Source organism: Quercus suber, unplaced genomic scaffold, assembly GCF_002906115.3.
Source record: "Quercus suber isolate HL8 unplaced genomic scaffold, Cork oak 2.0 scaffold_122, whole genome shotgun sequence".
Classification (NCBI taxonomy): domain Eukaryota; kingdom Viridiplantae; phylum Streptophyta; class Magnoliopsida; order Fagales; family Fagaceae; genus Quercus; species Quercus suber.
Window position 1 is genome coordinate 1,205,554 of NW_027069587.1, and position 14,757 is coordinate 1,220,310.

A 14,757-nucleotide genomic window follows, 5' to 3' on the forward strand; every position below is an offset into this window, starting at 1 on the left:
AACCCAACTTCTTTTGAAATGTGAAAACCTTTGGGCCTTGAAACCCCAAATCCGAAAAGCCTTATATCTAGCCACGGGACTTGGGCTTGAAAAGTCACAAAACAAAGGCCACCACAAACATAAAACAATAAACAGAGTGACCATTTTAAAATCAGAATCAAATTAAAATAGATCAAAACGAGAAATTTCAATCTTAAACAACCAACATAAAAAAAAACCCCAATTTTTAAATTTCAAATTTGTAATTTCACTCTTTATAATAACGTGAAAAAAAAAAAAAAATGAAGCTTGTACGCATAAATTGGGTAGGGAAAAACTTACCCTCTGTATTCCACGTGTTCTAGTAACTACAAAGTCTTATATTCAAAATTTCGTATGATTATTATTTTTGAGGGATATTTTGTAGATTTTTTAATAAGTTAGGATTTAATAAATTACATCTAAAAAAAAACTAAATGAGTGATTTTTATTTCTTTAAGAAAAAACAGGTGAAATAGCAAAGTCAAACAACGCACTTGAGAGGTAGGATGATATACCCATATATTGATTTCAATATTGTCTCGAACTGACAAAGAAAATAACAACTAAACTACAATTAGATTTTATTTGATTTTGACCATTAAATTTTGTATTATTTTTATTTTAATACTTAAGTTTAAGATTTTTCTTATTGATTCATCAAATTTGCTTTTATTTTTTTATTTTTCAAAAAGGTTTTTATGTCAATGTCCCTGGCCAACTTGGCCTATGAGAGAAAAGCGTTCATGTAGTAGACTAATGCCACATGTGCTAGGGATACATAAAATGACACAATTTTTTGCCATAATTTGCCCACGTGGCGAATTGTGAGTAGTAGAGATGTGATGGTAGGTACACGTAGAAACACACTTCTACCACTCACAATTTGCGATGTGGGCAAGTTGTGGTACAAGTTCTTCCATTTTATGTGTCCTTAGCATTACTCCTAATATCACAAACAAACTCACAAGTATAACTTTTTTTTTATTACTATGATTGGTTACTGTAACAAATGTTTTTTTTTTTACTTTTTTAATCCTTTTTAATTAATCATCTTATAGTTTTCATATTAAAAAATATTCCTAAATCTCTTTACTTTTATTGTTGTTGCAGGATAATTACGTTATTTGTTGCATTTTTAAGGAGGGAGATTTAGAAGATCAGCATTTCTGAAGACCTCACTGAGGAAAAGATAGAGCAACTTCAAATATTTTCTTTTAAACTTTTTTTTTTTTTTTAAATTCGACATTATTTCGTTTTTATAAATTTGTAATTTGTATTTCATTTCTATAATTTTTTATAAGTATTTCTTACGGAATTTTTTATTATAATTTTTAAAAATAAATTTAATCATGATTAATTGTGATGATATCATATGGGATCAATGTTATTAGTCAAGTCTTTATCGGGTTTGGGCACATTTCCACTACCTTAATTTTTTTCTTTGGGTTGTTTGGTAACAATCTCGTGTGTGCATGAGTAGCTTGACTGAAAAGGATTTTCAATTTCATCTCAACGGTTCTTTCACCTTTACAATTTGGGTGTGAATGTAGATGCAATCATGCAAATGTTACAATAGCTGGAATAGGGTTTTAATTAAATAAAAAAAATTATGGGTTGTAGACTTGAAGTAGAAGAGAATTAAAATTTGGTTATAAATAAATGATAAAAAAAAAAAAGTCGAAAATATTGTGGAAATATTTCACCTTTCCCACTTCCTTTTATTTTTTTTTAGAGAATTTTAATCTATGACGTCTGCTCTTGATAATAGCTATTCATCATCAGACTAAGATACCAATTGATTTTTGGTATAGGAGAGTATTGAACTCCAAATCTCTTATTCAACCATCAGAGATTTTACTAGCATGGTTTTAAAACTCGGACCGTTTAATGAACTGTAAGAGAGAGATGTTTAAGGTTTTTGAAATATAAAAGTAGAAAAATAATTAATTTAATAATTATTTAAAATATAAATAAATATATTAAATGAATCAAAGTAAAAAAAAAAAAAAAAAAAAGGAACTAAAATGGTCTAAATAAATATAAAAATCTAATTTTCAATTGTCTTTTTTATATCATAATTTTCATAAGACAAATAAGAAATATTAAATCTTAAGCAAACATAAATAAATTTTGATAGAACTTAATATTTTTACGGGAGCTTATATCTAAATTATCTCAATTCATGCCCAAGCCCATTTGACTCTCCAATAAAGTATTTTATGCCAAAGCCCATTTGAATATTCAACTATTTATGAAAAGAAAAAAAGAAAAAAAGAGACAAAAGCTAGAGGAGTGTTTGGACAAAGCATTAAAAATTGATTAAATAAAGAACAGAGTCCAATAAAATTTTAAAAAAGAGTGGTTGACACTTGATAGTATGTATTTAGTTAAATTTTAAAAATAAAAAATAAACAAAAGCTAGAAGGGTGACCGGACACACCATTAACAAATTGCTTAAAGATCAAAATAGCCAAATACCACCATTCTATAAAATATTTAAGTTTCTACTACTGTTTCAGAAAATATATATGAATCTACAACTATTTTGGTACTCAATGTTGAAGAACTCGAGTTTTCAATGGAACTTAAGTTCTAGGAACTCGAGTTCCACTAGAATTTGCCACTGTAACACAGTGGCTGAGCAGGAATTTTTTAAATTAAAAATGCCAATTTGAAATCGAGATCTTGAATCTTGAGTTTTGTCTTGATAGTACTCGAGTTTATTGTATTCAAGTACTATGTAAGTATTAAACTACAAAGTACTCGATTTTGGTAAACACAAGTACTCTATGTACTTACATACCTGATTTTATAAACGTCTGAGTACCATGTTATATATATATTAACATTAACCAAAATATTAACCAAACTGATTTAAAATTTGGTAGCACCTAACATTAACCGAACGGTTAGAACTAATTTTTATATTTTTGCCATAAATTTTAGCTAAATAAAAAGTTTTTAATTTATTTTAATTATCTTAATGAGAAGACTAGGAGGAAACTTCGCTGTAAATGGGAATCTTTCATACAGCCCCACCACCCACCACATCTGAATTAAAAGGAAATTTACTTATTTAAACATAGCTTCGTAGAATCATAGCTGGTTACCACGAAACGACCATGTGCTCATCTATTGATTTAAATAAAAAAAAAAAAAATAAAGCAAAGAATTAGGAATGTCAGGAACCAATGACTTGTGGCAACACTAAGAAATTAATGGGGCAAGGTAGTTGAGAGTTTAGAGTTGAGACTAGCCCAGAAAAGAGTTGTTGACTTAGCAAAATACAGGGGATGTGAAATTGTGAACGCACACGGAGAAAGAAAGAACAGAGTCCAATCCTTTATTGAAGAGACGATTATCTAATAGGAATTGAATTCCGCTTTGTTTCAAGCATTGCAATCACTACTACTGTAATTTCAATTCCCAAATCTGTAAGTTGTCATTTTTCACACATATTCATCCCTTTTATTTCTTTGCTTTAATTTTTTCCTTGAAATGAAAAATCCATACCAAATTGTTTTCTTCTTCCTTAATTTACTTTCCTATTAATTTTTATTTCTCCTCAGTTTTAATTCAATGTACTTTTCTTTTTTGTTATCTAAATTATAATTCAAGATTTACTAAGTATATTTCCAGCGGTTTCAATGAGTCCTCAAGGAACCTCGTCATCACCCTCTTCTTCTTCAACACCTCAGCAGAGTTTTAGAAAATATTTTGTAGAACTTGTACTTGTTGTTTGGCGATGGATGGGCGTTTGGCTTTTTAGGAACAATGAAGAAATTGAGAGAGGGAAATCTATTCCGCTAGAGCTCGTAAAAGAAAAAGAAGAATCAAGGTTTGTTGTCATCACCCTCTTAAAAAACAAAGGAAAAAAAAAAAAAAGCGACAATTATGGAGTATGGATCTTCAATATGTATATTTTCTCTTCATTTTAAATGGTTTAATAACATTTTCTAGTATATTTTTGACTTTTTCCATGAGCAGTCAGGGTGCCTCAATGTCATCACCATCTCCTTTTTCAACACCTCGATGGAAATACGAGGTGTTTCTTAGTTTTAGAGGCGTGGACACTCGTAGAGGTTTTACTGATCATCTATATGCTGCTTTGCAACGGAAGGGCATTTTGACCTTCAGGGATGATGAAGAACTTGAGAGAGGAAAACCTATTTCACCAGAGCTGTTGAAAGCAATAGAAGAATCGAGGTTTGCTATCGTTATTTTCTCAAGAAACTATGCATTTTCTACGTGGTGCTTGGATGAACTCGCAAAGATCGCTAGATGCATGAGGGAGACTGTCACAACCCAAATCCCTGGAACATGAATTTAGATGCATGACTAATTTGCTAATCTTACATAGCTCAATAAACATAACTAACTTAACCATAATTCAAAACAACTCCAAATAAACAATACCCTTATTAAATAATCTCTTACAAAAATCTAAACTCCACAAATTGGGAATAATCTCCAAAATATAAAACATGGATTACAAAATAAAGATAACTGAAGTTCTATACTTCTTCAAGTAACCCTGTAGTCGCCTACAACTTCCACGCACTACGTTGCACCTTACAAAGTGATCCAAAAGTTTTATACTCCCAACTACACTTTAATCTGAAAATAGTAATTGATGGGGTGAGCCACACATCTAGTAAGTAATTATACAGAATACACAACAGAATAGAGTCAAGCAAAGCACGAATATATAGATTATTAACATGAAAATCAGCTAAATAGCAGGAAACAAGCCTTTATATGACTGGCATTTGTCAAGATAGGTAGATTACTGTTGACTCATGATTGAATTTTGTTATCTTATTGGATGCATCATGATTAATTTGAGGTAGCAGATGGTACTAAAATTAAGTTTTGGTTGGATGTTTGGTGTGGCTGCTGTTTCTTATTATGCCTTCTTCTTCTTTTTATTTTATTGTCTTTTTAATATTTCCTGCTGGAAGAGTTCTGATTATACACTGCTGGAAGAGTTATTTGGTATCGTATTAATATAATTTTTTGGTGTGGAATTAGCTACTATAGTCCTCAAGTTTGAGCATGTAAATTCAGATATGTAGAGAGAGTTTAGGCAGGAGGTCTTTTTAATGAGGTGTGTTGAACCATGTTATTTGCCAAAATTTTGACTTGGGATATATGTTCTTCATATCTTGTTTGTTGAGGTTGTGTAACTAGGCTTAATCTAATTGTTTGTGGGCATTAGAGTTATTTTTGAAGACTTAATTCTGTGGAAAAACATGCAGCACAATAAAGGAAACATAGCAGTGATTGGCAATGCCTAAGGTTTTGTTTTAAATATATTTTGTCACTCTTGATCAATGTCAAAATTCAAATTTAAAAACACAAATCATATATTTCAACCATGGTATAGAATAGTCTAGTTGAGAGGGTGGGTTTTGAGTTCAACTACGGTGCTCATTCTGTTTTTGCACATGCACTTTTACTAATATTGGGTTAGCTTCAATTTTTGGGATAACTATAGGAAATTCTTTGATGTTTTAATGACAACCTTGAATACTCACTCTTTTGAAACTACATGGATGACTTAATAACAACCCCAAGGGAGTAGCATAATTGGTTGGGGACTTTTCACTGTTGTTCCTCTTCCTTGGGGCCAAAACTTGTTCATTTAAAAAAAAATGGATGACTTAAATGACAACATTATCTACCTCCACTTTCAAGTTTCAACTCTTTGTCAATGGCTTTGATGAGCTTTGCTTATTTCATTATCTTAAATTTACTTAAATACTTGTTTGATTCCCTTGATTTATGTCTCTATTTTTTCCTAGATGGAAAGGGGCTAAGATAACAACCGAACATGGAATGCACGTCCTACGCGCCTATCGTGTGTCGCTTGCTTCACTACGGCCAAATCAGGTATCGTGTCTTACAATTTTGCTTTGGCATGAATAATTTGCTCTTGGAATGAATAAGCATTTTTTTTAATTTCAGAATGCTCATGTTACATGTATTGTTGACATTCGTTACACATTTTTTCTAATTTTATTATTAATATGGTTGTTTGCATCGGTTGGATCATTGCAGATTGTGTGGGAGCCATACAAAAATTATTTGCGTTCCCTTCCCGCATATTGTAAGGCAGGCCAACACATATGGAGGTCTATCGTGCCACTCGTCCATTTTTGGGTGGTTGAAGGGCATCACCCTGAACGTGTTCTCCGACAGTTTGGGATGAAGCAAGACATACCACCAGATGTCGATACTTCAATTGAGCTTCACAAGATAACTCTCCAGGGCAAGCACCAAAAAGACTGGGCCCAAGAACATGCCACGCATATTGCTGAATGGGCTGCGCACGCCACAATTGCCAATGCACCGCCCTTTCATGGGGAGATGAGCTACAATGACGAGTATATGGTGTGGTTTCGTCCCCGTACTGTTCGCCATATAACAAAAGAGACCTCGTACTGGGACACTTTGGTAAGTTTACAAAGAGACTGTTTTGTTATAAATGTACCTTGCTTCACATAGTTTAGATCAGCCTACTAACACTACTTTTGTATATTTCTGACAGGTTGAATCACAATTGAAGATTATGGCGAAGTGCGAACCAGGGTCTGAGATCTACACCGACTGTATTAAGGCCTTGCAATCTGTTGAAGAGATTGGTCGGTTGACCTTGGACGATGCACGCAATGTGGGCAACACAAGTGAACCGGCTGTAGGGCGTGGTCGACAAGCAAGTGGACGTGAAGGGCGTGGAGGCCGTCAATCTAGTCAGCGTCCCACATCCACTCATCCTCCCACACCTGTGCCCACATCTAGTCGGCGTCCCACATCTAGTCAGCGTCACACACCCATGCCCACATCTAGTCGGCGTCCCACATCTGGTCAGCGTCACACACCCGTGCCCACATCTACTGAGCGTCCCACATCTAGTCGGCGTCACAGACCCGTGCATGACCACACCATGGAGGAAGCAAGTCAGACAGCAGATGACATGTGCTTGGACGCTGGTTATGACATGGGCTCCATGGCACACGATGATGCGGGTCCATCCCATACGTGCCCACCCACATCCCCTACTACATCCCCGTTGCCCACCACCTGTATGTCTCCCCCACTGACTACCGGCACTGCCCCCACAGATGTACATGGTAGAGATGAGATGAGATTCATGCCCACTCCTAGGCTACCCACCCCTGGTGCTGTCCCCCCTGAGTTTGTGCATACTGAGTTCATCCAGACACAGATACCCACCCCCCCACCAGAGGCTTCACACATTGAGGGTCGACCGCAAAGGCCGCAACGGACACGGACACATCCTCCTGACTGTGGGACTGGACATGGTACTATAGTTCAATTCAATACCGATTACATATATATCTCTTTATAATTAAATGATTTGCATATTAGTATTTACTTGTGTTCTTTTCAGGCAAGGTGAGACCAGTCAAGGAACCAGTGAGGAGAAGAAAACGGGGATGATTCAAGAATGGTCGAGAATCAACGCTGCTTTGGTAGTTCTAATTGCTTAATTTTCCTTCATGGCATATATTGATATCTGCTCAAAAGCCTCGTTGATTATAGGTTCTAACTCCATCTACGTTTGTGCTTTGTTTTTAGTATATTATCAATCAAAACATAGTTACAGTTCCTTTTTTTTTTGTTGTTGCTGAAACATAGTTACAGTTCATAGGTGTTCTACATTAGCTTCTCCAATTATAGTCTAACTGCATTTATTTTCATTCTTCTTGAGAAAGTTAATATTAATTTTGTTGTATTGGTCAACAAAATTTTGACGTTGGTTATTATCTCTTGATCTTTGTTTTAAGCATATCCTCTATATCCCCCTTTTCTGTTTTCACTTTAACTCTGAATGCTTATGCTGTGAGTCATGTTGTGCAGAAAAATGAAGGAGACGGTGCATTTTATGGTCCAAATATAGATATTAGTGTATCTGATGCATTGAATAGGAAATTCCAGTGTGCAATTTCTGTGCAATTTCTGTGCATTGAATAGATATTAGTGTATCTGATGAAATACTTCCTGTGATAACAATTTCTTTTATAGAATAGGGCAAGGTTGATGTACCATTCTACATGTTTGCGAAAGCAACTAGGTGGTCAATGTTGTTCGCTAGAACCGACCATCCCTATGTTTTTCCCCCCTCACTTTGCTTGTTTACTATGTTACCATGTATGTCATCTATATTTGAAATTTTTGGTCCACTTCTCCTGACAACTTGTATATATTGCTAATTTGTTGAAATGGCTGTTGTAGTTGGGATAGGCTGAAAGATGAAAAATGAAAATCTGCCGCAGTAGGCTGGTGCCAGTGACAAAGCTGAATAATAAGTATGGTGATTGTGAGTGAGAAGGTTGATGGGTGGTGCCAGCCAAAATCAAGGGCTGAATAATATGTGGTTGAAGAAGTTGCTAGCAATACTTGTAAGAGTACCAGCCAAAATCAAGGGCTGATTTTCCTTCCTTTTAGTAAGAAAACCTTATTGGACATGCCTGCTGGCCAGTTTAACAATGACAGACAACTGAAAAATTCTTTTATAGGTAAATGAGAGACAACTGAAATTACCATTGATTATTCTTTGTTTTTGTAGTTTTTTCTTGTAACTATTGCTGCTGTGAAGTGGCATACTTTCATTCTCTTTCATTTTATGTACTGAATTGAGCTGGTTTTTCCTTCCTTTTAGCGAAAAAAACCTTATTGAACATGCATGCTGATCATTTTAACCATGACAGAGAACTGAAATTGCTATTGATTATTGTTTAATATGAAGTTTCTTCTCGTAACTATTGCTGCTATGAATCTGACAGTCTGCAGGGGTGGTGGTATCTAATTTAACCAATGCATGCAACAGCCCTTTAGGGCAGGAGCTGATGTTGTCTACATTCAAGGCTAGTGGTATATTTTTTTGTTCCAGGTCAGCACTCTCATGGTGTCCATTTATTTTAATCCTTGCCTTCTTCTTTGGCTGAATAAACTGTCTCTCTGTGTTTAATGAATTGGAATCACTAAAAATATTAGGCACAATACAATGCTCCTAGTTCATACTTTGTTAGTGAAATGATCCAAACTATCGGAGGAACTCTTATTTTTTTTTTTTTATTTTTTTTTTTTTTTTTGGTGTATTTAAAGATTTGGAAGCAAAAACTGGTGCAAATGGGGGCTGCAATATAAGAGCACTTGTCCAAAAGGGTCACTCATGTATTTGCAAGAATACCTATCTATGATTTCTTTTTCCCCATTAATAAATAGTTTTGCATCAATTAGTACAAATCTACTAAGATGCCCTTAATAATATAATTTTATTGCCAATAACATAATTATATTGCCTTCCTAAGGTAGTAAATAAATTATGCATAGATTTTTTTTTCCTTTTCACACTTTTTTCATATATATTTTTTGAAGGTAGAAGTGATTGAGCCTGCTGTAAAGGGCACACTTAACGTATTGAAAGCATGTCTTGAAGCAAAAGTTAAGCGAGTTGTTGTTGTGTCCTCTTTTGCTGCTGTGGGCATGAATCCAAGTTGGCCCAAGGATCAAGTGATTGATGAAACATGTTGATGGGAGGAAAGTATTGAGGGGTTTGCCACCCATTTTGTCTCAGACTTGATGATTATTAGGTAATAAACTACAATGCAGTACTGAAGAAAGTATGTCATACCTTTTTTTTGCTTTTAAAGAAGTTTATTGCTCTAATATTTATCTGGCTTGTTGGCTTATATGACTTTGTTTATCAGGGTACTAAAACGGGGAGGAAGATTCCTTTGCCTTGAACTCAGCCATGTGGAAGTTCCTATATTTAAGGAACTGTGAGTATCTAATAATGCCTTTACTTGGGGAAAAATCTGTATTTGATCAACTGTGTTTGTAGCTTGGACAATCTCATATTTTCTAATTAGTGTCATCGACATCACGCCCTGTAACAATTACGTTTTTCATGAATTTTTCTAACTTGAAATTTGACTTCCTTAAACACACCTTGGAGGGCTTTAATTTTCACATGATCCTCATAACATGTTTATTTCATGAAGAACATAATATATTGCCATGTTACATCTTTCCGGATAGATTTCTCACTTTAGAGAAAATCATGTTCATTTTGTATGAAGAACAAAGTGCCATTACAGCATTTACAGTTTTCAGATGACAAATTTCTCAGGCTATACTGGAACCTTTCTATTTTAATCCTCTCTCTGCAATATTTTTCTTTGCTGCTATGTGCTATCTCCTTAATTTAGTGCTGCTCATTTTCTTATGCAGGTATTATTATAATTTTAAAATGGACTTGCTTTCTCTCCAGTTTACTTTGTGCTGCAAAAATATAATTATGCAAAGTAAATGTATGTGTCATGTAATCATTTGTTCATAGTTGATGATGGCTAACTTGCTTCTTGCCTCTGCAATATAGCAGTTAGGCACTCAAATCCCATCTACAACCTCTTCTGCTGGTATTAATGCCAGGACACCTCCCAAAAAGCCTTCTATTGGCCAGAAGAAACCACTCGAAGCACATGGTTCATCACCATCTCTGCCAAGGTGTATAACTTTTTCTGTTGTACTACAACTTGAGGATGATTATCAATGGTTTCAATGTGATTTTGTTCATTTTCCACATTAACATTGTGTCAAACTCTTTCTTTATGTAAAATTTATCTGATATCCTACAGTAAAAAGCAAAAAGTATCTGGGGCCTTTTCAGATCAAAGCATTGAACAACTAAATGATGTCACTGCTATCAGTGGAGTTAATCTTAGGGTATGTTATTCTCCCATTTTAGTTCTGCCTATTGCAAAGTATAAGCTAATTAAGTTAAACAATTGACACGTAAAGTAGACAAGCTCAAAACTCTCTGTCATTCTGCTCTTAAATAGGAAGAGGAAGAACAGCTATTTTCTGGGCCCAAGGAGGACAGTCGAGCTTCAGAAGCATCTCGAAGAGTTGTGCAAGAAGAAGAAGAAAGGCTGATTTTGAAGAAAGCTCCTCTCCAAAAAAAGCTGGCTGAGATCAGTTAATACATTAGTTGATACCTCTTTATAAAAGTGTTCTAATTGTACTTCCATTCACTTTGTGCATGTCAACAAAAATAATAGAGCTTGATATATGGTGCATGTTTGTGTTTGTCTGTCTGGCGGTGGCCAAAAGTGGTTTGAAGTGTATAAGCACCGATGTGGAGCGATGCTTGTCACTGGTGAGATGCTAGCTATTTGGTCCTTTTTCTTTATCAAAGCTTACAAGTTACATGTTTTCTTATGCAATGCAACTAAACCTTCAGTGCATGGAGGAAAGAATGCGCGGACTAATAAGTAATCTAATCAGACTGTCAAAACAGGTCAGGTTTTTTCCTCTTTTTTTATTCTCACTTGAATTATCGGTGATTAAATGGTTTTGAATTTTAGTGGATCATTGTAGCGGGTTGATATTGAGAAACCAAGACACCGAACTGTTGTCACCTCAGATGTTCAACAACAAATCATGACAATGAATAGGAAAGCTAGCGAGGAATGGGAAAAAAAACAGGCTAAAGCAGAGAAGCTGCGGAGACTTAATGATGTGAGTGCCCCTGCACTTTATGAGATGACAAACTGAATTCTTAAAGTGTCCCTTCTCTAAATGAGCATATTTCAATATACTTCTTTTGAATGTTGTAAAATACACACACACAAAATGTTTACTTTGGGTCTGATTAAAGTTCTATATATTTGATATTGTATGATATATCTCTCCAAATGCAGCCTGAGGGTAATAATGGAGTTGATGGTGACAAGGAGAAAGATAATGGTTGTGGTAAATCACTTAAGGTATACAGGATAATTCATTTATATTTTCACCACTCAACCAAATATCAAAATTCTTAACTTTGCTATCTGCTTCGGTACAGACAAACAAAGAGGAAGATGACAAAATGAGGACAACAGCGGCAAACGTTGCAGCCCATGCTGCTGTTGGAAGAGATGACATGCTTTCAAAATGGCAACTAATGGCTGAGCAAGCCCGGCAGAAATGTGAAGGAGGGGTGGATACATCAGGTTCTCAACCAAGTAAAGATGTGAGTCGCAAGCCTTTATCAACATCTGGAAGAAAGGACAACCAAGAAACAGAGAAAAGGGGCAATGCAGCTCCTGTTGCTGCTTCTAGTAAGTGTGCTTTAATTTGGTTTCAATTTTGAAAGTTATGTAGCTGGCAATATGCTAAAGTTAATGTTAGATTTTATTACCACCATCCTCGTCCAACAGATCTGGCAAGCAAGATTTTACTTATTTTATTTTATTGTTAGTTTAGTTGATTATTTGTTGATTAAATGTCCTATATACCTTCTCTCTATAGTGTGTTTCATTGAATTTGCATCCCCACCCCCCTCCCCAAAATTCTTTTTCTTTCAGCTGGGACTGTTAGAAAATCTGGAAGGAATCAAATTACTCTGGCTCAAACTAGGGTTGCTCGTAGCATCTCCATTAAAGATGTGATTGCAGGGTTCTAATCCCTCCATCCTCAACTATCAAAAAAAAAAAAGGCCATTGTCTTTTTACTTGCTCAAAGTTGCTAGGTATGTGTGTGCATGTCATAATATTGGGAGTAAAAATTAAAGAGATTTGTTAGAACAAACTGAATAAAGTGGGTTGTTTGCATTGACATGTTATTTCTTTCTTATAACTTCTGATCCTAATTTATGTTGTCTGTGTTTGAATGCATCATTATTTTTCTAATCTATCTAACCTTGCTCATTAGTAGTTTGTATCAACTTGGCTTCTTTATGCTTCTAAGTTATTTATTAACTCTGTCTGTGGCTTATTAACAGCCAGTGAAATAAGCAATTTTTTTTCATTAATGGAATCTTCTACTATAAGTAATAGAAGAAGGATTTTTATTCACTAAGGATATTTAGATGAGTTGGGGAGAGTTATATACACCTTTATGATTGCTTCTAGAACTTGCTTTGACCCAAATGCATTCTTTCAGTAACCTGACTTTGTAATGTTACTCAGGCCATGCTTTGTCTGCATTGGTTCACATCTCAATGCACTGAAGAAATTGATGTAGGAAGATAGATGTACATACATGTACCTATTATGTGAAATGTTTTGAACTTAGTCTGTGTGGAGATTGGAGAAGTGTACCATAATGACAAATATAGATATCCTTAAAAAAAACCACATCGCATGACCAAGGGCTCTCAGGAAACATAGTTCCTATTGCATTTTTAAGGAAATGGTTTCAATTAGTAAAGCTTATAAAACCTATTTGAACTATAATTGACTGAAATCTATAATTTGAGAAGAGTTGCCACTTTTTCCATTTGGATGATGCTGGTATCTTATATATTATTTGTCATTACTGATGAATGCAGGAGACATTTGCTTCAATGATAGCAGCTTATGGAAAGCGGAACAAGGTTCCACAAGTTAGTACTAAGTTGAATATGTGTGGGCAAACACACGCCCATTTGATGGTTTTGGATAAAAGTCTTGGAGATTCTGGTTTCAACTGTCCATATTTGTAGGTATATGTGGATTTTTTTTGGGTCACTTTATTGAACAATTTTTATTACCAGGAAAACACCCCAAATGCAGCAACAAAGAAGGTGAAGGCGGGCATGCTTGGGGGTGTTGAAGCTGCGCTTGGTTTACCAAAAGAATCACTTCAGAAACCATTCTATACCCGTGTTCAGTTATGGTACGGAACCACTCTGCATTATCACTAGTGAGTACATTATATTTTTTTCATTGGAATCATCACAACCAACTTGTTTTTCATGAATGGTTTGCCTTTGGGATTTATCCATTGGAAATTTTCATTTTGGTTCTTTATAATGAATGCTTGAAGAAAATTTTGTTTTCTTTTATTTAAAAACTAAAAGTGGGATAAAGTTTTTTGTAATGACTGGGAGTTTGTCCTATCTTTTGGAGTATCACAGGGGTGCAGCTCTTCCAACTAATACACCTGGCATTTGCAGACAAGCTTAAGATCACAAGTGTAAATATAATGATAACATCTGGGATTAAACCTCTAATTTCATCGCCTGGAAGTGTGACTTCAGCAAAAGAAATTTCATATTAGTTTTGATGTTTGTTTAAGTTTGATTTCACCAATTCTTGTTAATCAATATCCGACTGAAACCAACCAAAGAGAATCTAAAATTTTAGCAACAGGCTCCTTAATCCTGGATTCCCAGTATTAGAAAACAGATGATGATTATAACTAAAGAACAATCCTATTTTCTAATAACACTTACAGGTGTAGTTGTTTAAAATAGGAATATAGTTTTGGTGATGATTTTTAAAATTGTTTACCTTATCAATTAGAAAGTTCATGGATAATTATTAATGAATGTGATTTTGATTCTAAGCCTTGTTCCTGTCCTACAAGATTTTCTTGCATTTGCAAAGCATTTCCTAATTGCTTTGAAGACTCTACCACCTATCATAGCTACTAATCTTGAATATTACCTTGTCTGTCATTATTTATCTAAAAGCATTTTCATGAAAACCAGTGAATCTTTGTGTTTGTGTCATGTCAGCTAATTTTCTTCGGTTGACTAATTGTAGGAGCCTGATGCTGCACTTGGTAATGGGGGTCTTGGGCGGCTTGCCTCCTGTTTTCTGGACTCTTTGGCAACATTAAATTACCCAGCCTGGGGTTATGGACTTAGATACAAGTATGGTTTGTTTAAGCAGCGAATTACAAAAGATGGGCAGGAGGAAGTTGCTGAAGATTGGCTTGAGGTATGCTGATTACCCT

General features: G+C 34.9%; 2 protein-coding genes across 2 annotated transcripts; both read left to right on the forward strand.

The window, feature by feature from the left end:
- The first annotated feature begins 3,668 nt into the window (after positions 1-3,668).
- Positions 3,669-7,496, forward strand: LOC112021270 (uncharacterized). The gene is made up of 6 exons (XM_065775917.1): positions 3,669-3,859; positions 4,009-4,227; positions 5,826-5,913; positions 6,082-6,477; positions 6,572-7,346; positions 7,436-7,496. The coding sequence occupies exons 1-6, from the start codon at positions 3,669-3,671 to the stop codon at positions 7,483-7,485; spliced, it is 1,719 nt and encodes a 572-aa protein (XP_065631989.1). The 3' UTR covers positions 7,486-7,496.
- Positions 7,497-7,544: 48 nt separating this feature from the next.
- LOC111997891 (transcription initiation factor TFIID subunit 4b) lies at positions 7,545-13,413 on the forward strand. The gene is made up of 12 exons (XM_065775918.1): positions 7,545-7,604; positions 7,906-7,995; positions 9,427-9,561; positions 10,430-10,557; positions 10,689-10,776; positions 10,893-11,028; positions 11,154-11,209; positions 11,294-11,350; positions 11,431-11,571; positions 11,754-11,819; positions 11,900-12,155; positions 12,402-13,413. Exons 1-12 carry the CDS (start codon positions 7,545-7,547, stop codon positions 12,497-12,499), a joined length of 1,311 nt encoding a protein of 436 aa, XP_065631990.1. The 3' UTR covers positions 12,500-13,413.
- The last annotated feature ends 1,344 nt before the right edge of the window (positions 13,414-14,757 follow it).